Consider the following 26,101-nt stretch of genomic DNA (forward strand, 5'->3'; position numbering starts at 1 on the left):
CCCCCCTTAGAAAATTGCAATTTTTAAAAATGTTTGAAAAATTGTTCAAGATACCCTCAGAATGCAGGATTCTTACAGATTTAATCTTACAAAATTTTCTTGGGAGGGCATGCCCCCAAACCCCCCTAGCAAATTCGGATCACTTCGTGATCCTTACCGGTGATTCTGTCAAGAAATTTTTTACCCCCTCCCCCTTACCCAAAACTCTAGATCCGCCACTGTGCTTTCTAGGCGGATGAGTCGGTCTTGCATGAACTCATATTGGGATAATTCGTAATTACACTCCGTTTCCTTAATATGAATAAGCTAACGAAACTGTTCAAGATTTCTTGCGAATGCTTTACGAGTTAAATTTGTTGCAACGTACGAGTTAGCTATCCCTTTTCGAATGAAATAATAAAATTTGACACTGATGTAAAAAATATAATCTCTTTTCACGAATCGATGCGATTGATGTCTGCAAATGTCTTCGAGTTGTACTCAATAAATATTTACGAGTTAAATACGAATGCTCGCGAACAAGGATTTTTACAGTAGACTCTTATGTAAAAAAAATCCGACCCCTAGTACATGTACATTTGTACTGTGATTTCAGTCCGACAGGAAGTTAGCGTTTAAAACAGTGTAAGGATCTTTTAAAACCACTTTCGTATCTTCAAATATAGTTCATTCTATCAAAATGAAAATATCAATATATTGAACGTTGTCCTCTTTCAGGTTAAACCTTACTCCGAATTTCCTTTGACCTCCTCTTTCTTTATTTGGAACACGAGATAACAATATTCAAATAAAAAAAGGAGGGTTGCAGGGTATGGAGAAATTCGGACTGGTTGCACCTGTCTATTAGAGGAAAAATAAGGCATTAAATACTGTGTTGTCTTACAGAATGGTGATATAAATTTAATAACCCTTTTTACTTTCGTGGGCTGTTCCTTTTTCAGAAGTCTAAGAGGTTCATTGCATTTCTGAACGGCTCACATCTTCTTTGGTTTTTAGTTTTATTTCATGTCGACCGCGTACTTCCGGTAAAAAAAAACGTTTTGGTAAGAATGTAAATAAACAAGGATTTCTGCTGCATTTTTGCTCTGAAGTAAGGGTAATAATGATGAAGTAATTGCTTTGTATTTTAAGAACAGTTATACTCTAGTTTAACGATTGGTGATCGCTTACATTGTCTTGTATTTGTCTTGCCATGTGACACAGATCATGCGGCACTGGCACTTGGCAGGTTAAAAGGGGGTAAAATTTTATTATGAAAAAAATGCCTGAGCCTTATTCACTACAGTACGGTATTGAAAGTTCCCAGTTAAAAGCAGCTCAAAAGTTTTAACACGGACCTGGAATTTATTTTCACATTTGGTCCTTAACTGGGTTATTCTAAGTTCTAACAGACACATGTCATCAAATAGCATAAACCAGCCAATTTTATTGTGATAGTTATTCTTGCATTGTACATGACATGCATAACACGCATGTCTTTCAGTTTAGTTCAGTGGGCTTTCTCAAGAATAAAGCCGGGTACACTTACACTACAGAAAATACACAAAAGAATAGACCCTTTTCAAGGCTTTTGTGGTATCTGTTGACGAGCATGCTTATCAACTATTCCACAGTTAACACAAAAGGGGTCTGTACCACTTGCTCACTTCAAATTTTGAAAGCATGTACAGGACTACTTTCCAAAATCCTAAGGTACATATTCTGCACTGTAAGCAAACTCTCTACAATCTTGCCCCTACCTACCACCTACGGGAGATTTGTAGAGTTCTTGTTTTTGCAGCATGACCTTTAACTTACTTCAAATTTCTTGTAACATCTCATGTAAGATGACACAATGTGTCCCTTTATTACAATGGAAGTAAATGATTGGTCACCGATTCCAGATCAGTTTGTTTTGACAAGTTATTTATTATAATTTTAAGTCAAAAATCTAAATAAGACAGGAGAAATTTCTTTATGTAAGGTGCACTATACAGTTACATCTATGGGCACTGTTTTACACACCAAGTTGACTCAGTTTTATTTTGTAAAACTTAAAATTTGGAATTAGGTGGATACATGTATATTGTTTAAATGTAGTTAAGCATATATTTTACATAGATAGATGTAATATGTAAAGGTAAATAGGTGTAATTTAAATGAACAAAGGTATCTGGAGCATTTTAGGCTCCTGCTATATTAGGTTTTCTCCTCAGCATCAGCTGACTGTCTTTCAAAATACCTTATTTTACACTATCTTTAGGAACTAAAATTGGGAGAAAATGAATTGAAAAGGGTGTCATTATTTTTACCTTTTTTCACCTCCTCTGTGCGTGCTTTCATCCTGTTCTAGTTTCTTAGTGCCTGATATTCTATAAAACCTAGCATTTTTCTGTTAGTTTTGGAAAGGCAGTCTTGATTTGTACTAAAACTTAGTAATATTGGATTTTATGACAATCATCACTAGTTTAGTTTACTTATAAATTACTAATACTTGAACCTCTACACACACAGGATTAGAAAAATATGTACTTTTTTTATGAAAAAAAAAACAAAACACATGAACTTTCTGTCTGGACTGCCTTAAAACAGCTTCATTTAAACAAAATGACAACAAATTTTCAGAATTGACCGAACCATTTAGCAGGGATTTCAATAACTTAAACAGAAGAAATTTGAACAGGTGAAATTTGATTTTTTTCTGCTTTATTTCTATTACAAAATTCAAATTTTAACCAGTCTTCATTGCAGAAAATTGCTACAGTGAACCAGTGCCTCCCTTGACAGTAAATCAGGGTCATTTTCAGAAAAAAAGGGGACCAGTATGGCAGTATGATAGGGAGTCAATTTTAGATAACCAGAGAGGTTCAACCAACCAATAAGTTAACCTCAGATTAGTGTACACATTATAGTTTCATTTTTAGGTGAGAGGAATACACCTCAAATGAATAAAAAAAAACATTATATGATGTTTTTTAATTATGGTATTCTGTTGAATCATATTGTCATTAATTTTGATGTTGCAGCTCCACTTAGAATTTCTATGTTCTTATTGGGGTCATATGCCACAAAAACCTACAGACTTTCAGTTTTCCCTTTTATTAGATATTTTCCAGGTTTTCTGGCTGATTCCATTTGTTTTCAGTTTGTACTTTAATGGGTGCTGTCCGCATGGTCATAGGGAATGAATGTTTCCTCTATGGCACTGCCGGCAGTTTTCTTAAGTCGTTTTGACCTGAAAAGGATTTAAGTTTTCTTAAATCTTTTTTGAGATTATGTTAATACATACCAATGTTAGAATCATATAATTGCAGGAATTTTTTCCCCTACTTTTTAGGGGATTCCGCTATTTCAAATCTGGATTTTACTGTTAGAGTTTTTAATGCATATTTACTTGTTTGTTGACCTCGTAAATCTTCCCTGTCGTTGGTCAATTGACATAATGATTCCATTAACACACCCAAAACCCATGTTGATTACTTTTCTTTACTGACTATCTCAATTTTTTTCAGGTTTTAAAACAAAAGAAAAAAGATGTCACAGTTTGCAGCACCAAAAAACCCTCCATGGGCAAGACCTCAGTCAGGTGATTTATAATACTGACTCTTAAATGTACATGTATTAACAAAAGTGCGCAGCCCTCAGATAATTGTTTTATCAGGAGAATAAGAACAATAAATAGAAAATATTGAAATCACCAGTAATTTTAAATGTCTGTGTGTGTGTGTTTATCTTTTTCACTTGTAACTAATGTATGTCTTACTATAGCAGCAGCTGAGATTATTCAAGCCAGTGTGTCAACCCCACTGACACAGGTCACAGCTAATACCCTTGCCCAGCCAGCAGCACCAAACATTATACAACAACCTACACCATACAGCATTGGTTCCTCCACACCAACGCCATTGCAGACCTCACAATACACAGCTATTGGTATGCAGGTAAGTACTGAACTCTATGCATACATGTATTACACTACAGATCTCACAATACACAGCCCTGCACATGAATGTAAGTACAGAACTCCACACCAATCCCACTACAGACCTCACAATACACAGCTCTGCACATGAATGTAAGTACAGAACTCTACACTCAGACCACTACAGAACTCACAATACACAGCTTTGCATATGAATGTGAATACTGAACTCCACACCCATCCCACTACAGAACTTACAATACACAGCTCCACACATGAATATACATTGGAAGTGCCGAACACCACATATAGACCTCACACAAATATCACTACAAACCATTCAATACACAGCATATAAATGTATGCAGGTTTGTCAACACTACACATTTACATGTACAATTATGTATACATGTAGTAAAGTAAAAAAAATAATCAAGATAAACATGATAAGTTCATCAATACTTTGATCTCTAGAAAGATTTCATGAAGAATTTATGCCCCAAATTGTATTTCTCAAAAAAAGGTAGCCTCACTTTAGAAATAAGTTGCAATTTCGTGAACAAATTCTTTTTAAAGCTGCATTAGCTCCCAAATTTGTTCAGTTTTGATTCTACTGAATTTTGCTGATTCCATGAATTAAGTTTGTAGTAATGCAATTGAAGCAATTAATATTGATAATACCTACAGAATGCTGTGGAAACAATGTTTTTTAGTCAGAGAATATCGATAGGTCTGATCGAATTATTTTTTGCCGTTACTTCTGAAGATTGCTGACAGGACATTCACCAGGGTTAAAATACTTTAACATTGGCAAAAAAATGACAATAATAGATACACAGGTAAGCTTGTGTCTTGTTTTCATTTCATTACATTTATATTTTGTTTAGTTTTCAAATAAATAATGACCATATTTGAGCCACATTATATCACAATACATAAATGTCAAAAGGATCCTTCTGTTATATTTGAACTTTTTTCTTTTGTGGCTTGAGTCCGTCAGTCTTCCTTGCCGTTTAATAACCACTTTCGCTTTGCAATCAGATTTGTTATTAAAGAAGCGACCCTTACAGCACATACACGGATTAAGGTCACCAGAAGTCACATACATACGAATTTATTTTGGTTGATTTTTTGTCTTGCAAGACAGTAAACATAGACACCTATTTCATGTATTTAATGCATTTTATTTGTGGATGTCAGATGAAATTGTACGAGAAAAGTACTATTTAGTAGAAATAATTCAAAGTTAAGGTACATTTCAAAACAAACAAAAAATTACAAAAATAACAGCTAATGCAGCTTTAACTGACACTGTATCTTAAATGTAGTGAATGACGACACTGTAAAAATTGCTTACCTTTAATTATCGAAGGTACATATATTTAAGCATTTCCAGTTTTTAAGTTAAATCTAAACTTTACCAGTGATTCTATGTTACTGGTACTTTTATTAATGAAAATAAAAATTTATTTGTCAGCAACAAGCAGCTTTGACTCAGCAACCCACTCAGATCATTCCACAACCTGGGATAGCTATACCCACCACTCTGGCTACGTCACAAGTAGCCCCAATTAGTTATCCAAACCCTAGGGCAGTACAACAGGCACCCCCGCCTAAGCAAAGGGTGTTTACAGGAACTGTTACCAAGCTCCATGATAACTTTGGTTTTGTTGATGAAGATGTGTTTTTCCAGACAAGGTATGTTATGTCTAGAAATGCTATTCATTGTTGATTTTATTGTCCATTAGTGTTACCTATACATTATTGAAATTTGTCATTGTGTCAAATTTGACATTTGAAGTATAGTTTTATAATTTTATGCAGAGACTTGAAATACTCTTTGCCTTGCATACTGGGGGTTTGGGTATCAGTGTCTTGCCAACTTATGTTATCAATTTTATGGCAGATATGAAAGACTTGATATTTTTTTAGGACCTGCATAACATTTAAAAAGGAGCATGAATTATTACGTTATTATAACTAAGTTTGTCTAATGATCTTTTGGACTTCAAAAAAACTACTGCATACTCATGTTTTGCTATGAAATTATTGATGAATTAAAACTGGTGCTGAATATGTCTTTTTAGCTGTGTTAAGGGAACCATTCCCAAAGTAGGAGAAAGAGTATTGGTAGAGGCTACATACAATCCTAATATGCCTTTCAAATGGAATGCCACAAGAATACAGTTACTACCAAATCAGGTAAGATTATTGCAATGTTTCATAAAATTTATGCTTGAGGACATTCAAAGTAAAATTCTTGGTTCTCAAGTTCAAAGTTAATTTCTGGCTTCTTAGGCCATTTAAAATTAATTTTGTGGTTCTCATGCCATTCAAAGTGAATTTCTTACTTCTTAGGCAATTTAAAATTAATTTCTTGTTCTTAGGCCATTCAAAGTTAAATTTTTTATCCATTTTCAATGAAAACCAATGTATGTAGGGAGTGTTTTAAGGATGAAGGGGTAGCAATACAGTAGCAAGGTACAAAAAATGTGTTCTGTTGGCCTATGAGGTCAAAGGATATTAATAAAGTAACTGTGTCAATAAGGCTTAGGTATACTTGAATGTTCAGAAATTGGGCAAAAAGAAAATGGAGAAAAATAAAGAAATTGAATTCAAATAATGGAGGAACATTTTGTTACATTTATTCTGATTCTTAACATGCTTAATATGGAAATTAGTTTTGGGTATTTGATAGATTCATTAATATTTAATCAAAAACACCTTTCCCATGTCATTAATGAATTAATTTAAGTTGACTGCAAAAACATACAAGTAAGGTTTGATAAACACAAAATATTTCCACACTTATCTTGTTTTCAAGATGGTAAAACAACTTGGCCAAAATGACATTCACACTACTCATAATCAAAGCTATTATAAAATGCTTTATTTTCAAACACCGAATAGACTGGAAGCATAAATATAGAAAATTTGATAATCTACATGTATGTTTGTGGAAAAACCAAGGACTGTTGCCTGGAGTTAAATATTTAACTAAATTGGAACATCACTAATGCAGTGCTTATTATTGTACAGGGAACAGCAAATTCAGCTCAAATAAAACCCAATGTGATGGGACAAGCAGTACCTGCATCATTAATGGGAGATAACCAGTGTAAGAATATTATCTATAGCAATATGAGACAAGAAAATAGAACATATTACTCCCAACAGCTTTACTTTCTCATTTTGACAGAGTTTAATAGTGATAAGAAAATTAAAATGTATTTGATTTCATGCGCTTCTGTAGACAATAATTGTAAATTAATTGAATGTTACAGAAGCACTTACGAACTATTGGTAAACTACATCAAGAGTTCCATTCTTGAACTTAATTAATGTTAAATGGAATCAAACTCTGTAATTACTATTTATAGGTAGGTTATAGTGAAGTGTGAACAGTACAAAACCAGATGCAATATCCTTTATATCAACTTCAGTACAGTTTGAACCTGTTGAAACTGAAAACCTGAAACAAATCTTTCACTCCTGAATGGTTTTCGGTAAAAACAAGTTCACTGTATTTTAGAATTAGGCTCCATCAATGATAAATTACATCTAAGAATTTCTTCAAACTTTATTTCACCTTATTCTTTTATTTTTAGCAACGAGACCTTTTCAGTCAAGAAAAGGAGAAAGATTTAAAGACAGAGAGAGGAAAGGTTTCAGTGATATTAAGAGAGAACCTAGAGAAAGACCTGATAGGATAGCTCCACCAAAGAAACGATCACGGTCACGAAGTCCTAAACGTGATAGAGCAAGTAGTCCACGTAGAAGACCTCGGGTTGTTCCAAGATATGTTGTACAGATTCCTAAACTAACCTTTAACTTGTAAGTGCCATAAGGTTATAAGATGTTGTAAGAGGTACTTTTGTTGGGTGGTTATAGAAATGGTGACTGATTTTGTAAGTGTCTTAAAGTTACGAACATGTTATTGATTTACGAATTTTACTGAGTGGTTAAGACTACCTTGTTTTCTTGTTATAAAATCAATCCATCGTAATTTTGGTTGATGCAAACTCAATAACTTAATAAATGACATTTATGGTCAAGTTAGTTTAATTTTATACAAACAATCCAAAAATACCAATCATATATATTGCAAATTTTGATATGCTATTCACATATTTCAAGGAGTAACCTGTAATCAGCAGCACTAGAATCGGATATATAGGAAGATCCTAATAAAAAAATTGAATGTATGCAAGAAGTACTCAAAACAAAAACTATAGAAATAGGAAGCCAGATTCATCATGGAGAGGTTCTATCCCTGTAGAATATAAGGAATGAAGCCTCAGTGATTATGATTTTTAAAAAGTTGGAGCCCATCAGCCACACACATGTTTATTTTTTTCTCCTAAAAATCACAATTTAAAGCAGGTTTTATTTTTATATACAACACAGTTTGTTATCTGAAGGAGGGAACAGTTGGTGTGCATTTATTTTGATAACATGAAGATATAATGCAAAGATATAACAACTTATATATTTATAAAATGACAGGCAAATTGCTGGCTAGCATTGACAATGAATAAATACAATGTATGAGGTAGTCTAATGAGAAGTTAAAATACTGTTCTGAATTTTATATGTTTATACCCATTATAATTTAATGTGATTTGTTACAAGTTTTTTGATTAATTATTTCTCTTCTGGGTAAGATAGGTTGTTTTCCATAGAAAAAACTTGATACTGTAACATCATTAGGTTGATAGGTTTATGTTCAGATAATTTCAAACTATAGATAATGCTTTAATGAAGGAACAGATCTTGATTGTGACTTGTTACGCTGGTACGACCAACTTTGGGACTGTTTACACTTATTCATAAACAAAAACTAGGTTATTTTACATAACTTTGGTGAAAAATGAAAAACAATCCTTAAGTATGTTTTAAGTGTTGTTAAAATGTAGTTATATAACAAACTAGCCAAGTGCTCAAAATATTTCTAAAACTTTGAAGTATAATGTTGTTGACTTAGAGAGACTCATAAGATGAGAAAGTATTATTTGCAGTGATGTAAATATTTTTTGATTTTTTTCTACATGTAGGAAAATGGCAAATGTTATCACCCTGAAGTCTAGATACAACAATATGTACATTCCTAGTGACTTCTTTAAGGCTAGCTTTACATGGATGGATGCCTTTCCTTTAACCCGTCCCTTCCAGCTGGGTCATCATTGTGAATTTCATGTACTGCACAAAGATGTAGAAAATATAAATAATAATGATGTCATGTTAGACCCACCTGATGCAGATCACAGCTTTAATGCAAAGGTTTGTCTGACTTAGAAAAAGGATTTTTTCTGTTGAGATGATAGTAGTCAGTAGGTATGCTAAGACTCGCATCAATATAAACTGTAATTACTTTTTATCTTGTCTGTAGCTAGATTTATACACACACATTATGTTACTTCATATCTGTTATTGTCAAGAAGCAGCCCCCTCCTCCTGTTCAGAATTTCCTGTTTCTTAAACCACAGAGTCATTTAGTCATGATACATGTAATATGTAGTTGGTTGAACTATTTGTTTGTTCTTTGTAGGCCTCTATGAGTCTTTGTTTCTTTATATATTTGTTATATACATACTTTATTACATGTACATGTGGTACTATACTATGTGGTACTAGACTCACGTAGTACTATACACATGTGTTACCATGCATATATGGTATTATGCACCTGTTGTTCTATACATATGTGTTACTATGCACATATGGTATTATGCACCTGTTGTACTATACACATGTGTTACTATGCATATATGGTATTATGCACCTGTTGTACTATACACATGTGGTACTATACTTGTGTCATTTGGTTTTCCAGATTTGTACATAGCATTATTTTGTGGAAAATAAGTAGTTCAATGTATTTTAATGGATAAATTTGATATAGATTCATGAAAACTGGATTAATTACAGGTAATGTTGCTATCTTGCCCAGAGCTAGAGGAGTTGTACCATAAATCGTGTTCACTGTCAGAAGACCCTGTAGATGTTCAAGATAGTTTTGTTCATCCAACTCGACTAATTCACTTCCTGGTTGGGATAAAAGGCAAAAATGAAACAATGGCAATAGGTGGACCATGGTCTCCATCTCAAGATGGACTAAAACCAGATGAAGACCCAAAAGTTCTCATCAAAACTGCCATAAGAACCACTAAGGCTTTAACTGGCATTGACTTGTCCTCATGTACCCAGTGGTTAGTATAATTTGTAAGAATATTAATTGGTGTTTTGGAATCAGGTTTAATAATCCTACTTTAATCATGTTTCAGGCCTTGATCAGCAGGAGTGATTATTTTTAGCTTCTATTGGTTGATGTGAAGGTAAATGTAGTACATTGTAGTTTGTTATGCACTTAATTATTTTAGAGGAAGTAACTAATATAACTAAAGCTAATGTTTTAGGTGAAGCTTTAGCATAATAACTTCAGAATCCTTTATCACTGGACTAATCCTGCAAAATATCATATGATATAACTATTTTTATTGAAGTAAGCTATTTAGACAACAAAGTTTGAGTTAAAACTGTTAATGTTTTAGTTCTTTTTTCCTTTTTTGTTCTAAATGATAATGGGAAAACCTTTGTATTCTGTCTTGACCAGATAAGGAAATCTTCCACAGCTGAAAATCGAAATCTTCTTGTCTCTCCGGGAATCAACTTGACTTTCAATTGTGAAAATCCTTGACTTTTTTTCATCCCAAATGAAAGGTCCTCTATAAGAAAGTGATCTTGTTTCTGAAATTTAGGGCCTGGAGCCTTGGACCAGTGCTAATTTAAACCCATGTCTCTTTATTGAGAAAAAAAGGTGTTCCATATTGTGTAATCCATAATTCTAAAAATCTGTTTGACAACATTATCTTTTTCATTTGGTTCTTTAATATAACATTGATGTAGCTAACATTTGTATATCAGGAACTACATATGGAAATCTCTTTCTTTTAGATAAATAGCTTCAGCTCATTTTATATTTCAGATTTTTAAAATAAGTGAGCTGGTTATCTTTTTAGATATCAATTGCTGATACCATGTCATTTTCATTCATTTCTAACATATGTAAGCCCTTTACTCTCTATGTTAAGTTGTGTACATCTGAATCCTTTCATCTCAATGCCCATTTTACTATGGTAACTTTTTTTTTGCCGATCTTCCATCTAAAGAAGGGGGTACCCAGTTTACACATATGTGTGAAATACATTGAAGAAGACCATATAAAGTGATCATGGTGTCCATTGTCTGTTCATAGGTTCAACGATTTGTCCGTCCTCATTTTAATCTGAAACTCTTCTCAAATTGCTTAATGGATTTCAATGAAGTTATCACATATTCTTAACCACATTATGCCCTCCTGAATTACTATTGTTTTTCTTTATGGTTTGTAGTGAGTGTGGGGGTATCACCAAGTGAGCTTTGGTTACTGTTTTTCCTGTTTACTGGTTATACTGAATTTTATTTGATTTTTGAATTGATTTGGGAAGAAGTCTTTCTAGAAGGAGGTAAAAAGACAGTTATAAAGTCCAAAAAATTTTTTTTAGACAAATAATCTAAATACATGTACTAGCATTTTAAGGTCTTGAATGATTTACTTAAAAAAGTATATAGTCTGATCTTGTTAAGGTAATCAATATGTAAAGCATCTGAAAACTGTCTTTAATTTGTTCTTTTCCAACTAAAATATTTTTATTCATCAAAGTGCCAACGATGTGTGAGAAAAAAGTTCTAAAAAGATATTTTATCAATCAGTTTCTTCTCATGAGTAAAAGTAGTTTTTTTTTTTATTTCAATGTAAATAAGTGTTAATAATGAATTTATAGACTGACCATAGCAAAGTTAAAGACAACCAAATAATTAGTTAAATTTGGCAGTATTGAAGTACAAAATTTATTTATTTACAATAAATAATCCCTATTACAAAAACTTAAGTGTCAAACAAAACTTTGATCGTCATTTTTGTCTTTATTGTAAACACTGTAGCTTTGTATTTCAAAATGTCATGTTAACTGCAACAGGTGTAAAAACGATTAGTTTGAAATTCTTTATACTTAATGTTTTTTTTTTTATTAAATTGTTATTTGTTAATGAATTACAATGTAGTCTTTTTGCTTGTCCCTTTTGAGTTATTTAACTATTTCCACTTAAAACTGATATATTTTTGTTTTCCTAACCTCCCTGTCTAGGTACAGATTTGCTGAGGTGCGTTACCTACGACCAGAAGAGGTTCACAAAGGAAAGCACCTGCCTACCAGAGTAGAGACTACAGTTATTTTCTTCCCAGATGTCTGGAGTTGTAGTCCATCTCGCCTTGAATGGACCTCTTTACAGACGGCTTACAAAAAACAACTGCAGAAAAAGATTTCCACCATTTCTGATGGCCCAAAGGATCCTAATTCACAGGCAGAAAATTTTATACAAATTTTTTAGTTTTCTTTTATCTAGGTTTAAATTGTGTTGACAGCCTAACAATGGCTTTCAGCAAAAATCAAGATTTGAGTCAACAGTTGTTGTGAACCTCACTCAAAATATGGCACTGAAATATGTGCTGGGGAGTGAATGTTAACTTAACTTTTACCTTATATATAGTGGCAGGTTTGAATATATATACTATCTGTTATCAGCCAAAATGGAAACAAAAAGTGTTTATAATAATTGGAACTTGTTTGAAAAGCTTGAATATTTTTTATTTAATAATAATAATCTTTCTAAAATTTGTATGTTTAAGTTTAAGAAAAGGCAATAAATGTTTGTCTTTCATTCACCGATTTTAATCTTTTGTGAAACAAGTTCATATTTTGTAAACACTTTTTATGTGGAAAAACATCTGATTTACCACTAATATTATACATAATCTGATATGAAAACTTTGCTGAGATGTAAAATTGGCCCTTTCCAGATAATCATAACTTCTTTCCCATACCATAATCTTTCTATCAAACTTTGTATTTTTTAAGCTCCCAGAAAAAGAGATGAAAAACCAGCAAAAACTACAAGAGGCTAATTCATTATGGCAGAAAGTTTCTGTTAAGTGCAGTACATCTACAGTTATTAAGGCATATTTTTTTTGTAACAATTGAATAGGAAGAAGAAGAAGATACAGAGATGGTTGAAGCTCAAGACCCAACTCATTATTCAAAGCTAGATCCAAAAGCCATGAAGGTAATATATATATTTTTACTGGTCATAATAAATAATGCCAAGAAGATCTCACATTTTTACATGTCCAACAAGTTACTGTGTACCAGTCCACCTGTCCAAGCATGGAGAGATTTAGATGTCTTATGGAAAGACTCCATTTTCTTGTTGTTATTGTTTTTAATTTTTCATATTTGACTTTGTTCCATACTGTATTCTTCCATATATATTGCACACACCACTTTCTTGGGCAAGGGAGGTCGAGTATCGCATTTGGGTTTGTATAATACACTCATTTTTACATAGAAATCATTTCCAGGACATGGGGGTGCGTATTATGCATCGATATTTAAGAATTGGCCATGAAATAAAAGATTTTGGTATGAGAAAAGACATTGTGTAATGAAAACTAACCAGAAATGAAATGTTACTAAAAGAAAATTTATATAATCATCAAATACATCTTTAAGTATTGAATTTTAAGTGATATTTTCATAAAATCATGTTCAAATGTCTTAATATGCTTCAAACAAAGGTGTACAATAAAAAAATATGTAAGTCTAAAAAAACACTTTTTTTCACATGTTAAGACCTTCAAAATTGCTCTGCACATAATACATCAGTGCTTATTTACACTCCAAAATACTGTAGTTTCTGTGTAAAACACGCACTTAGAAGCGAGGAAATGTCACCAGCAGAAGACCGTATTGATATGAAAAGATTCTGGTAAATTCCCTGAAATGTTTATCCTTTCATCATTAATCTTTTAAAAAGGATTTTTTTTATGTTTCCCTTCGTATTCAAATAATTTATTGATTAAAATACAGCAGTGTATTGGATCCATCCAACTAGTCCACTAATATGTTTACATTTCCTGTTCGTATGCAAATCGGGTATTTTACTAAAAAAACGGCGACTGTTATAAAAAAGATGTTCTAGTTTGCCAGGCTTGTGTATTGATATTTGACATCTGGAAACAGATTCTTGAATTAAGAAGCTTATAAGATTTCTCTTTTATTTTACAGGTTCTGGAATTCAGAACTTTTCAAGAGATTTCTTTAATTTTACAGATTCTTGAATTAAGAAGAGAATTGGAAGCCAGAACTTTAAGTTCTAAAGGACTGAAGTCCCAGCTGATTGCTAGGTTGACAAAGTCTCTGAAGATGGAACAGGAGAAAGAGGAATCAGAAGAACAAACAAAGGAAGTATGTTTTCAGATTTTAATGTACAATTAACACCACCAGCAGCAGCAGGTAAATGTTCAGTAGCTGCTACATATTTGTTATTTATAAAAGTCAACTGTTTAATGGCAGTCTTATTAGTTTAATTCAAACTCACTTAATATATCTTTACTGCTAGTACACCTAAGTTTGCTCATGATTTCCTTAACAAACATAGTTTAGGGATAGTATATTGGAATAAGACATTTTATCTATCTTGGCTATCTGTTCAACTGCTCACATATAAATGTATCCCTCAAGGGACATATATATTAAATTTATGTAAATGTGAACCATGTGGTGCAGCATCATTTCATGTCCCATTAGATGTCTTATTAAATAAAACTGACATTTAGATACAAAATCTTATCTGTTATTGTCACTCATCTATTGGTAAAATTTGAAACTTTAGAAATGTCAAGTATTATTATTTATTAATTTATGATGAAAACATTGTAATTTCATTTACAGCATTTGTGATATTTTATATGAATAATTTTTTTTTGTTAATAGGAAGTGCCATCTCCCTTACAAGAAGAGGTTCAGAAGAATTTAGAGGAAGAAAAATCAGAGGAGAAAATCAAAGAGGTTTGCATTTTGTTTACTAAACAAATGATCTAGAAATCTATTTTAGGATTTTTATACTATGATAATTCTGTTGGTACAGAATAATGATAGTTTTGAAGTTACAACAGAAAGTATCACAGTGAGCCTAGCTGGCAAAAAGTATCACATCGAGCCTGACAGGGCAGAAAGTATCACAGTGAGTCTGGCAGGGCAGAAAGTATCACTGTGAGCTGACAGGTCGGAAAGTGTCACAGTGAGTCTGACTGGGCAGACAGTATCACAGCGAGTCTGACAAGGCAGAAAGTATCACAGTGAGTCTGACGACAGAAAGTATCACTGTGAGTCTGACAGGTCATAAAGTGTCACAGTGAGTTTGACTGGGCAGACAGTATCACAGTGAGTCTGACAGAGCAGACAGTATCACAGCGAGTCTGACAAGGCAGAAAGTATCACAAAGGAAAGTATCGCTGTGTCTGATAGGTCGGAAAGTGTCACAGTGAGTTTGACTGGGCAGACAGTATCAGTGTTAGTCTCACAGGGTAGACAGTATCACAGTGAGTCTGACAGGGCAGACAGTATCATAGTGAGTCTGACAGGGCAGACAGTATCATAGGGAGTCTGACTTGGCAGGATATAATTTTGTGTCAAGATGTTCAACCTGAATTCTTTTGCTTGTTTGCAACATCACTTTCAATTGAAGTTACATTGTCATTGGAAACTGCCACAATTTTTTAGTGTTGCAGCAGAAGTCTGAGGTAGAAAATGTCAGGAAGTAAAGAGAAGAGAATAATGTTAAAGTTTGTTTCCATGCTGTGTGCGAAAGTTACTGGTAGAAAAATTGTTAGGGATAACAGTTTTGAGTAATTTCATTGGTAGATAACTTCATGTATCAAGCTTAACCGTACTTCACTAATTCAAGAGATTCAATTGATTATGAAAAGTTGTCTGTTTCATCAGGCTTTTAAAAATGACAAGAAAATATATGTCATTTGAATATCTGTTAAAGTTACCTTTATGACACAAACATTCATAATGTGATTGAGTCAGTCAGGTTAAATGTTACAGAAACATTTTCATTTTACACCTTTCTCTGAAAAGTTTATATGATATTAGGAAAGTAAGAAGAGAATGTTAATGGTAAGAGATTTTACATGTTCATGTAAGTTGCTTTTATTTGTAAATCTTTTTTTAGGAAGAAGAAAAGAAAAGAAAGGATGAAAGGGAGAAGGCTTCTCTGGAGAGAAAGTATGTGTTACCAGAGAATCCTGCCATTCTGGTTCATCCAAATCCTACTGCTAAGTCTGGCAAGTTTGACTGTGCTGTAATGTCTCTCAGTGTACTGCTAGATTACAGACCAGAGGATAACAAGGAACACTCATTTGAGGTCAGCTTAGTTGTAAAAATGACACATGCTGGTTATCCTAACACAGGAGATGGTTGATGTGTCCAGACTGAAAAACAACTTCCAAACCTCCAAATTTTGTAACAAATTATTAGAATTTTCATTAAAATGATTCCTTGACACTTAGTGTTGTACCAGCGGGCAAACTTTTTTGTACGGTTAGAGTCATTGTTATTGTGTATTTAACTGCACCTGGAGAACAGATTTGTTTGTGCATCATAGTTTTCCTTTCCCAGTTCATCTACCTCTGACTTGACAATTGATGAGGGACCTGGCAAGTGTGTCTTAAACAGCAAAGGGTGCTTACCTTACGGGTGCACCTAGTCAATGCTTACAGTTTTTATTGGAGTTAGGAACTATGGATTTTCTTTATTTCATGCTCTTTGTTGTGTGTGTTTATTTTCCCTGTCTGTTGGTTATTTATATATTCTTAAGAATACCATTGGAATCTTGGTTTCCTTTTAAAACAAAAATATGGCAATAAGTCTTTTAAGTCAGTAAAAATTTTACTAAATAACAGGGCTTGATACTAGTGTAAATCAATATACCACTTTATTAAAAACACATGGTTTTGGGGTTCGATTTTCATTTTACTGATCATACCCCTTTAAACAAATAAATACATTGGTTTTTTTTTTAAGCAGAGGACTAAACAGAACTCACATTTGTAACTACATCACTGGATCATGGGGAATTAAAATTAAGATTTTGCTCTATAATTACAAAATTGCAGATGAATGCACACAGTATAAATAATGTATTAACAGTAATTACTTCCAACACCTTTTTTGAAGGTTTCTCTGTTTGCTGAGCTATTTAATGAGATGTTGATGAGAGATTTCTCTTTTGAAATCTATAAATCATTGGTTCGTTCTCCTGAAAAGAAAGAAGAGGATAAAAAAGATAAAGAAAAAGATAAGGACAAAGATAAAGAAAAAGACAAGGAAAAAGAAAAAGACAGAAAATCTGAAGATAAATCAAAGGTATGATATATTTAATATTGTGAATGGAAGTGTAGAAAAGTGAAATACAGTTGAACTTCACTCGCTCGAACTCGGATGGCTCGAACACCCGGGATTTCTCAAACACAATTCAAAGTACCAAAATTTTCTATATAATCAATATAAATAACCGTGGATTTCTCAGACTTTGATTTCTTGAACACTCTAACTGACTTGTCCGTAAATCTTTGAGAATAACCCTCACTAAGTTGAACTCGTCAGCCATTTTGTCAGCTTGGGTAATAAAAGGTGTGAAAAACTGAAACCCTATCATAAATCAGTGTCATTTTAGTTAATTACAGGTAATACTTAAGTCATCACTAATTAGGTAGTTTTGATCTTAACATAGTACTGATTGAAGTTTGAGAATGTTCCAAAGTTGGTGTGATGAAAGCATTAAAAAAAATCGGATTAAAACAAATTATTGACCAAGGAACTCGAACTCTGAACATTTTTTTTAAAGCGAACACATCATTTTTAATGTCCACAAATCAACATAATCTTCCGAAAGGGAATGAAAGGGATCCACGAAGAAGTAAGAAATTTCTAACGATAAAGTCGAACTTGGAAAAAATCCGTAAATATACAAACTTCAATTTCTGGAACTCCTGATAACTAAAACACATTTCATTGGTCCCTTGGAGTTCAAGCTACCGAGGTTTGACTGTAATACAAATAGGTATGAAATACATGTAAACATTCAAAAATATCTTTATATCTTTGTGCAGTAAAATTAGTCAACCAAACTCTGAATACACCAGTAATGTGCCAAAATCAGAAATCTTTTACAGTCCTTAAGGTTAATTTCAGTCCAAGAGAGGTTCAGCTAAGACAGGTTCAAATCAGATAAATTAGTAGACTCTCACACTGTACCTTGAGGGAAAATAATAGTTGGAAGTTGCACATGCTATTTATTATCTATATGTTATAATTATTATCAAGGAATCCATAAAAAATAGGGTCTGAGAATATTATTAGGCATAATGAATGAGATAACTCTTTTTTGGTACCAAATTTTCAATCATAGACATAAGCAAAGTACTTGTATTTTTCTGTGAGACCTCTTACACTGTATAAACATGGACAAAACTGGGGTTTTTATCATTTGGTGAAATTGTAAGGTACATTGTATTGAAGCTTTTAATACAATATGATGATTTAATATCTTAGGAGCCAACCGCAAAGAAAAGAAAAACAGATGACAGTAAGAAAGATAGTGAGAAGAATGATAGAAAGGTATAGTTACTGATTAAACCATTCATTTCTTTATTATTGTTAATATCTATTTTTTTTCACCAATATATTTTTGTTGTTTGTGTTTAAACTGTAGCTGCCTGATGAGATACAAAGTCAGTTAAGACTTAATTATTTAATATCTAAAAGCATAATTGTCTTCAATTGAATGAATTTAAAGAGATTTGATCATACATAATTAAAGAGGCTATTGTCACAAAATCTAGTGAATAGTTTGAAATAATTTTATTCACTAAAAGTAAGTTTGAATGAAGGAATTGAAACATTAGAATTATTAACTTTATACAGGTGGTAATCTGCAAAATATTCAATAACAAAGAGTTTCAAATGGTATGATGTACTCAGACTATATGCTCCTTCTAATATGATGATACTGTATTGTTATTAGCTCACCTGGCAGGAAGGCCATGTGAACTAATGTCATCACTATGTCTGTCATCTGTTAACTTTTTCAAACATCTTCTCCTCTAAAACTACTCAACAGATTGTAACCACACTGTGCATGAATGTTCCTTAAGGTATTTTTAACCATCTTTGAGTTTTTGATCTGGCAAAATACATGGCCGCCGTTGCTAAAAATACACCATTTGTGTCAAATTGCAGAATAATGTAAATAACTCAAAAACAGTTGGATTTAGCAAGATATGGTAGGCGGTTAAATTGTTCAGACTGACCAATGCCAAAATTTTTATAAAAATCTGTTGCTCAGTGTAGGAGTTTATTATTGCCCTTGAAGAGAAAAAATGGCAATTATTTTATAATATGAAAACTGGGTGAATAACTAAGATGCTCTGTTTTATTGAACAATTCTTGTGACAATAGCACAGTAAGGTGAAGAGTTCAGCTTAGGAAAGCTTTAAAGACTTTTTTTGACCAGGTGAGCAATTCAGGCTCTCTAGAGCCTCTAGTTCTTTTCCATGGTATATGTTGATGTGTATATAAAAAAAAATTTATGATTGCTCTTACAGTTAAGGAATTTTTTTAACTCAGGACAAAACTTTATTGCTTTGTTTAAAATAGACAAATCAGATGATGTGCTTATGATATGATGATAACATCATCATGAGCTGAATTATTATGTATAAACCCTGATGTACTTGTCCCACTGTAGGCATATGTTGTGAAGAAAGAAGATGATGATACAGATGAAAAGAAAGATGAGGATGATTCTGAAGATAAAAGTATGTGTTGTAAATAAGAAACCCTCCCTACATAGAAAATAAAATACACTCTCTTTTCTGAATATAAAAAAATTCTGGAAGAATAAGCTGTGTCATGTTATAAAACTCACATGGAATTATAAAAATGAACAAAGATTCACATGAACATGAGAGTTCTAACCTCAGCCTAAATGGCGAGCAATCCTCATTGATGTCAGACCAATGATACTTTGCTTATTACTGTTCCAAGGTCAGGCCATACTTTTACAGCATCATTTCCATCCTGTAGTTTCTAGGGAGAACTTTCATGTATCTCATATTACAAGGCCCAAGAAAAGTACCTTTCACATCAGTAATGTCAAACAATTAAATGGAAAGATAATATGAACTATCATAGATGTATTCTGTAATTGTCTATTACAGAGAAGAAGAAGGAAAAGAAGAAGTATTTCACTCGATTTCCTGCTCTTCTTCTGTCATTTACCTACTTTGATCAGAACCATACAGGATATCTGGTAGATAAGGATGTAGAAGAAATTATACACACTATTGGTTTACAGCTGTCAAGGGCACAGGTAAATTTATTTGGAAAGAATATTGATCAAACACACCCTAATTAGATGACCAAATATGGACATATAAATCACTGAAGGTTAATATAGAGAACTTACTTGACTGTCAGTTGGAGAAAAAGATATTGACTTCAAATACCTTACTGGAAGGTACTAACTTGCCTGATTGGTAGATTTTAAGAATTGTAAAATACAAAATTGCTACAAGAAAACTATCGAACTCATTGGAATATAAGGCATAGTTAATTTCTTCTTCTCAGGCCACTTGTCATAAAAACCACAGAAAGAGAAAGGCTCTGATTTTTACCTTTTTACTGTCCCAAAAATGAAAGGTGTTAACTGAATAAATTGAAACCAAACAATTTCCTTATGTAAGGTCCTTTTGATTTTTCTTGATTTCCATTTTTGTATTTAATGTATAATGATGCTTCTATCTTGGGCTGATGGTGCAGCTATGAAAATAGTTAATGGACAATAAGGCATCCTCAACAAAGATAATGAAGGACCAGAGAATTACTCAAAACATTAAAATTTGAACCTCTCCAATAGAAAAGAATACAAATGGCGAGTTTTGACAGGATCTGTTAATTTATGAAATTCTGCAACAACTGCTAACCGTGTATAGAGCATACTTGATGGAAAAAAAGTTAGAAAAAAAATGGTGATCACTGTTAACTTTAATTATTTCAGGTGAAGAAATTGGTGCAGAAATGTGTTGGCCGTGACTCTATGCATTACAGAAAGTTAACAGATAAACCTCTCCCAGGCCAGGGAGTTGAGAAAGAGGAGGAGGAGGTTAAAATCATTGACACAGAGAAATTAGCTTTAGGTGAGGGTATCTCCTATGCTTATTATTATAGGTTGTCACTTTTTATTAAAGCTTGTGACAGTTTGCAAAATTTGGGCACATTATCATTTCACTTGCAGGGGTCGCGCTGGGCTTCGCCAATGTTGCAATTTGTGATTTTTTATTTTATCTGGCGACAAAAATAGCCAGTTGTCAATTTTCTTGGCACCTAGGTTTTGTATATTAAAATTGACAGGAAGTTTATCTGCAACGGATATTCTTTCTAATTAAACAATTGTGTTGACACCTGGTCAGAGTTAATTGACTATGACCAATTTACGACTGAAGGCAATTAAAGGTAATTAGACCAGGCGACCGTGACTAACAATATCCTCATGGGAGGTGTCTATCAAAAGTCAATATATTGAGCCGATCAAAACTCTCATCATCTGGTCGAAGGTAAACACAATTAAGGCCATGTGCACGTGGCTACACACAAGTTTCACAGCTCTATTTAACCATTAATACATTCAGAAACAGACTTACCTAATAACAGAATAAATTAAATCCAATTAACAATGATTATCCCATCAGGAAGTGTCTAAAACACTTTGAAATGAAAGAATTGATAAAAGGAAATGGATGACATTTGTTTACAGTTTTGCCATGTGACTTTTTTGGTGGGAAAATTGGTAAACATATAGAATGGGGATTTCCAAAATTTAATTAAGGAAATGCTATTCAGATATCAAGATAATTAAACAGGAACACAATTAATGGTCCATGGTACAAAATGTAGTTTGATAGAATTTTTATCACTTGAAAAAAAAGAATCAAGTTTGTTAAAAATAGTAATAAAAAAAAAAATTATATTGTATTAGATAAATTAGACCACAAAGGACAAAGGTGAACATGTTTTAAAATCTGGGACTGTATGAGAATAGGAATATAAAGTCTTTGATAGAAGTAAAATACCTATTTCTGGAGTAGTCCTTTATTATTTTATGCATATGAAAGTGACAGACTACAGCTAAAAACCTGCTTAATACATGCATCAAGAGTAGTCCTTTATTACTTCATGCATATGAAAGTGACAGACTAGAGCTAAAAACCTGCTTTATACATGCATCAAGACTGAATCTTGGGTACATGTATGATATGAATGGAGAGGTTATTTTGATGAATTGACAAAGATAATTGATCTGTGAACTTAATACTGTCTTTTTTTAAAAAAAGTACAATTTTTTTTGGGCACCCTTTGGCTCTAATTTCTGAAAACTGGTGACAAAAAATGGCAGCTGGAGATTTTTCTGGCGACAGAATTTTGGAAGCCAGAGCAGCCCCTGACTTGCTTGGCAAAATTTTAAACCTGTTTAACATGCTCCAGGCAGTGACATACTTTTATTTCCTCTCTTACTAACAATTGCAGACAGGCCTTTTAAAATTCATGGTTGTTATTCAAATCACACGTCATTTACCAATTGGAAAATATCGTGTAAAATCATTCACCTTTTCCAGATTTTGTAAGATTCCTGCATTTTCTGAGAGGGCTGGGGCAGCATCTATAGTAACTTTTGAATGTCAGTAGCTGTTCTGAGCTTGCCTGTTTAATAGTTCAATTTTGTAACTGAACCACTTTGGGTATTTCTTGGCATTAGGTATATTTTGGCATTTTTAGTCAAATAAACACAGTGTGAAAACCAGAAGAAATACGAAAAGATATAGGAAAAATATATAGAAATAATCTGAAAGCTGAAATCATACATAGTACATGAGTCTGTTTATCATTTATTACAGGTAATTCTGAGTATGATACAGAGAGTAAAGAAACCAAATCCCCTCAGCGAAGGAAGGGAGAGGGGGAAGTTCTAACAGGGATGGTTAATTATAGAGGTTCTGTCCTCGATATAGAGAGCTTACTGGACAGGTTGGAGAAGAGTGAGAAAACTAGATTAGATATGGAAAAAGAAATGCAGAAATTAATGAAAGAAAAAGGTACGTGAAAAATTATCAGCAATTTCGATGTAAAGTTGCTTCATGTCTTTTTTAAATCTGAAGAAAGTGGATTGATAGGATTTCTCTGTCAAGGTACTCTTTCAACCAGATTGGTAGATAAAATATACTGTTTATCCCAGAGAATGTGTTGTGAGACATTTTGTTAAAAAAAGGTAAGAATATATAAACATGTATGAATATAATCACTTGTCATAGAATATTTTTTCTATATTATTTCAAATGATTATTGATTTAAGTAACAGTCTTTTTAAGAATCATGCTAATTCTGTAAAGTGTGATACACCTTAAAAAGAGGCTACATATTTTTATTTCTGTTATTAAATTTCTTTATAGAACTATATGATGAAATGTATAATTATTCATTACGATCTGTCTGCTCTCAGGAGGTAATCCACATGGAAAATCCAATAGTTTCTGTTGTATTTTAGTGTCATTTACATAGTTATCTCTCTTAATGTTGAATTCTACAGTACATTCTATATAATTTTTATCTCCTAAGAGCATGGGTTATATGAAACATTTATTTTTGTTTACTATGACATTTTAAACAAAATATCAAAAATAAAAATGTGTAAGCTTTCCAACCATGAATCACATTTTGCATAATTCTTATGTGGAGTGCTACTTAAAAATTATTGGACATGGTAAAAGTGAAGTCATTTACTCATCACACCATTGCCCATGACCTATGACTCCACAACACAGGTAATTATTATGTTTTAATTAATTTTTTTTAGATACAATCAAAGCTAACTTGGATACCAAAGAAGAAAGCACTCAAAAACTGAAAGATGAAATCAAACAAACAAAACAAAAACTTTCTAACCAGGAAAAATTAACAAACTTTTCTGAATCAGCGAGTAGAAAATATATTTCTGCCTTAATGTTGTCTAAAGATCACTTGACAACTATGTTAGATACTGTTAGTGCTGCTCTTGAGGAGAAAGACATGAAAAAAGAAGACATTTTAAAGAAGGATGAAATCAATATAAAGAAGGAAAAAGGGGAAAGTTCCTCAGACTGAATGGAAACTAACTGTTAAAGTTTGGTTTTCTTAGTAGAGTCCATGCATCTATATTGACTGGGTTCCACACTAGTCTAATTGTCATAAATAATTTTTATGGCTTTTCGTAACTAGTCAATAAACTTAAGGCTTGATGTATGGTCAATCTAAAGATACTGAATATCATTGATATCGCTGATCAACCGTAAGCAATGATGCAGGTTTGTGTAACAGTCTTGGATGTTGACATGATTTCATGTCTTATGGTTTGAAAACTGTAGAAAATATCTTGCTGTTACTCTAAGTGCAAATTTAGTGAAAAATAAGTACAAAAATAGCTTTAAAAATTGTACCACCCTTGCATAGTCAAACCCAAGCAGACTATTTTATAAACGAATTTATTTTAAAATAATTAAAGCTATTTTTCTGGAACCTTTGTTGGAGTAATTAAATAGTACTTAATGATATTGATTTAATGGCCAAAAAATAGTTGTTAATTTAACAACTAGTTACTAAGAACCAACCAAAAATATTTTGTTTTGTGTTGTATTCGTTTGGTTTTGCTTTATTTTTTGTTTTGATTTCTTAAAAAGACATTATTTTGTTTTGTCAGATTTGAAGATAATACAGTAAACAATCTAAAGTTCAGAGATTTGGAAAAATGAATCTATTACCTACTACATGTATTCATTTTCTAGTTTTGTAAATAATGGAATGTTTTAAAGTATGAATTCTTACAGGTTCTACTCTTCATGTTTTTAATCATGTAATTAGCATAAATAAGGGTAACAACAAAGTTACCAAACACTAATCTGATTCATAATCAAGTCAAGTCCAAAATAAATCTGCCAAAATAGATATTAAACCACGGGAGCAGCTGGTACTGCAATGGTCCTGGCTTTGGACAAGCATTTCTAACGAAATGATGGGTTAAATCTATGTTTTACAGCATGCTAAACCTCCCTCTTCCATTGTGGCTTGAATATACCAGTGGTGATGAAAAAGCATTTGCATGCTATTGTCATAATTGGTAAAATCAACAGTCACATCAGTACAAAAAATCAAGTCAAATCAGCACAAAAAACAATCTAGTAGAAACAATCATTTCTCATTGTTTTACAAGAAACTGAGTATTTTTCATTCAAGGACAGATATTCAAAAAAGAATTTGGTAAGAGACCTTTTGAGTCGCATTTCCTCATATCCCTCATAAAATCAGAACTCTGAATAAAACCCATTTTGAAAGATGAAAAATACAAGACGATAGGCATTTGATAGTCTGATTAGTTCAGTGAATTGGATTCAGGGGAGATTGGCCATTGATCACATTCCACCTGAAATCAGATTTTTATTTTTAACAAAAAGTGTTGAAGAATGGTCCATTGAAATTCTGAATAACAGTGAAATTTGGCATATTCTCAAGATTTTAACATTGTCAGTTTTTGGAGACATAAATGCTGGGACAATGTTATAGTCAAGACTAGAAAATCTTTGAATGTCTTTTGTTTTAATTTGTAGTTTATGTTTTGTCCAAGAATTTTAGTTTCATTTTTTTCATCCTGTAGATATTAGCATACTTTGTAAATAAGGAGTCTATGGAATAATGTTACTGGTATATACTATATGCAGATTGAGTGTTGACTGAACACATAACCATTCATTGTACAAAAGAATATTGCCTAAATGTTTTAACAATAAATCAATTTTAATGATAGGATTTTTTTTCTTGTTCTGTAATGTAATACATGTTAATGAAAGTACATGTAGCCTATGTTACATGATATCCTTGGCATCCTCACTAAATATTTGTTTATTATTTCCTTATATATCATTTAATTGTGATCCTTTTGCTGTGTGTTCTCTTTGAGCATTTTGGACATTATTGAACTTGTGCTTTGTGGTGACAGGTCTTTAAATGTCATACGGCTTTTAGTAAGTGGGAGGGGCATTTAAAATGCATTAATGTCCATTGGAAATTTTCAACATGAAAGCTTTAAAGGAACATGTTTAACCATTTTTTACCAATAGTCATGAGAGTGGAACACATGTTAAAGATAAACCAGTTTTTAGTTTCTTCCATG

At 32.5% G+C, this 26,101-nt stretch overlaps 1 protein-coding gene across 9 annotated transcripts; it reads left to right on the forward strand.

Moving 5' to 3' along the window:
- Window positions 1-967: 967 nt before the first annotated feature.
- LOC148620253 (cell division cycle and apoptosis regulator protein 1-like) lies at window positions 968-25,734 on the forward strand. Of its 9 annotated transcripts, none has more exons than XM_088580982.1 (22): window positions 1,015-1,090; window positions 2,731-2,903; window positions 3,492-3,565; window positions 3,748-3,920; window positions 5,379-5,599; window positions 5,989-6,103; window positions 6,941-7,019; window positions 7,510-7,735; window positions 8,956-9,181; window positions 9,830-10,110; window positions 12,088-12,304; window positions 12,986-13,063; window positions 14,110-14,244; window positions 14,773-14,847; window positions 16,019-16,210; window positions 17,023-17,211; window positions 18,400-18,465; window positions 19,595-19,664; window positions 20,067-20,218; window positions 20,906-21,044; window positions 22,800-22,997; window positions 23,756-25,734. In XM_088580982.1, exons 3-22 carry the CDS (start codon window positions 3,514-3,516, stop codon window positions 24,040-24,042), a joined length of 3,171 nt encoding a protein of 1,056 aa, XP_088437108.1. In that variant the 5' UTR covers window positions 1,015-1,090; window positions 2,731-2,903; window positions 3,492-3,513; the 3' UTR covers window positions 24,043-25,734. The 9 variants fall into 9 exon arrangements, with proteins under 9 accessions (XP_088437107.1, XP_088437111.1, XP_088437114.1 ...); XM_088580987.1 differs by having other exon boundaries at window positions 3,751-3,920; XM_088580984.1 differs by having other exon boundaries at window positions 1,028-1,043.
- Window positions 25,735-26,101: the final 367 nt, after the last annotated feature.

Source organism: Perna viridis, chromosome 4, assembly GCF_037379345.1.
Source record: "Perna viridis isolate PV_CMFRI_1.1 ecotype Kerala chromosome 4, ASM3737934v1, whole genome shotgun sequence".
Lineage (NCBI taxonomy): Eukaryota > Metazoa > Mollusca > Bivalvia > Mytilida > Mytilidae > Perna > Perna viridis.

Coding starts and splice junctions, on each gene's coding strand:
- LOC148620253 (XM_088580981.1), top strand. CDS start 3,514: ATGTCACAGTTTGCAGCACCAAAAAACCCTCCATGGGCAAGACCTCAG. Junction 7,736..8,955: donor CCTAAACTAACCTTTAACTT/GTAAGTGCCATA, acceptor TTCTACATGTAG/GAAAATGGCAAATGTTATCA. Junction 16,211..17,022: donor ACAAGGAACACTCATTTGAG/GTCAGCTTAGTT, acceptor CCTTTTTTGAAG/GTTTCTCTGTTTGCTGAGCT.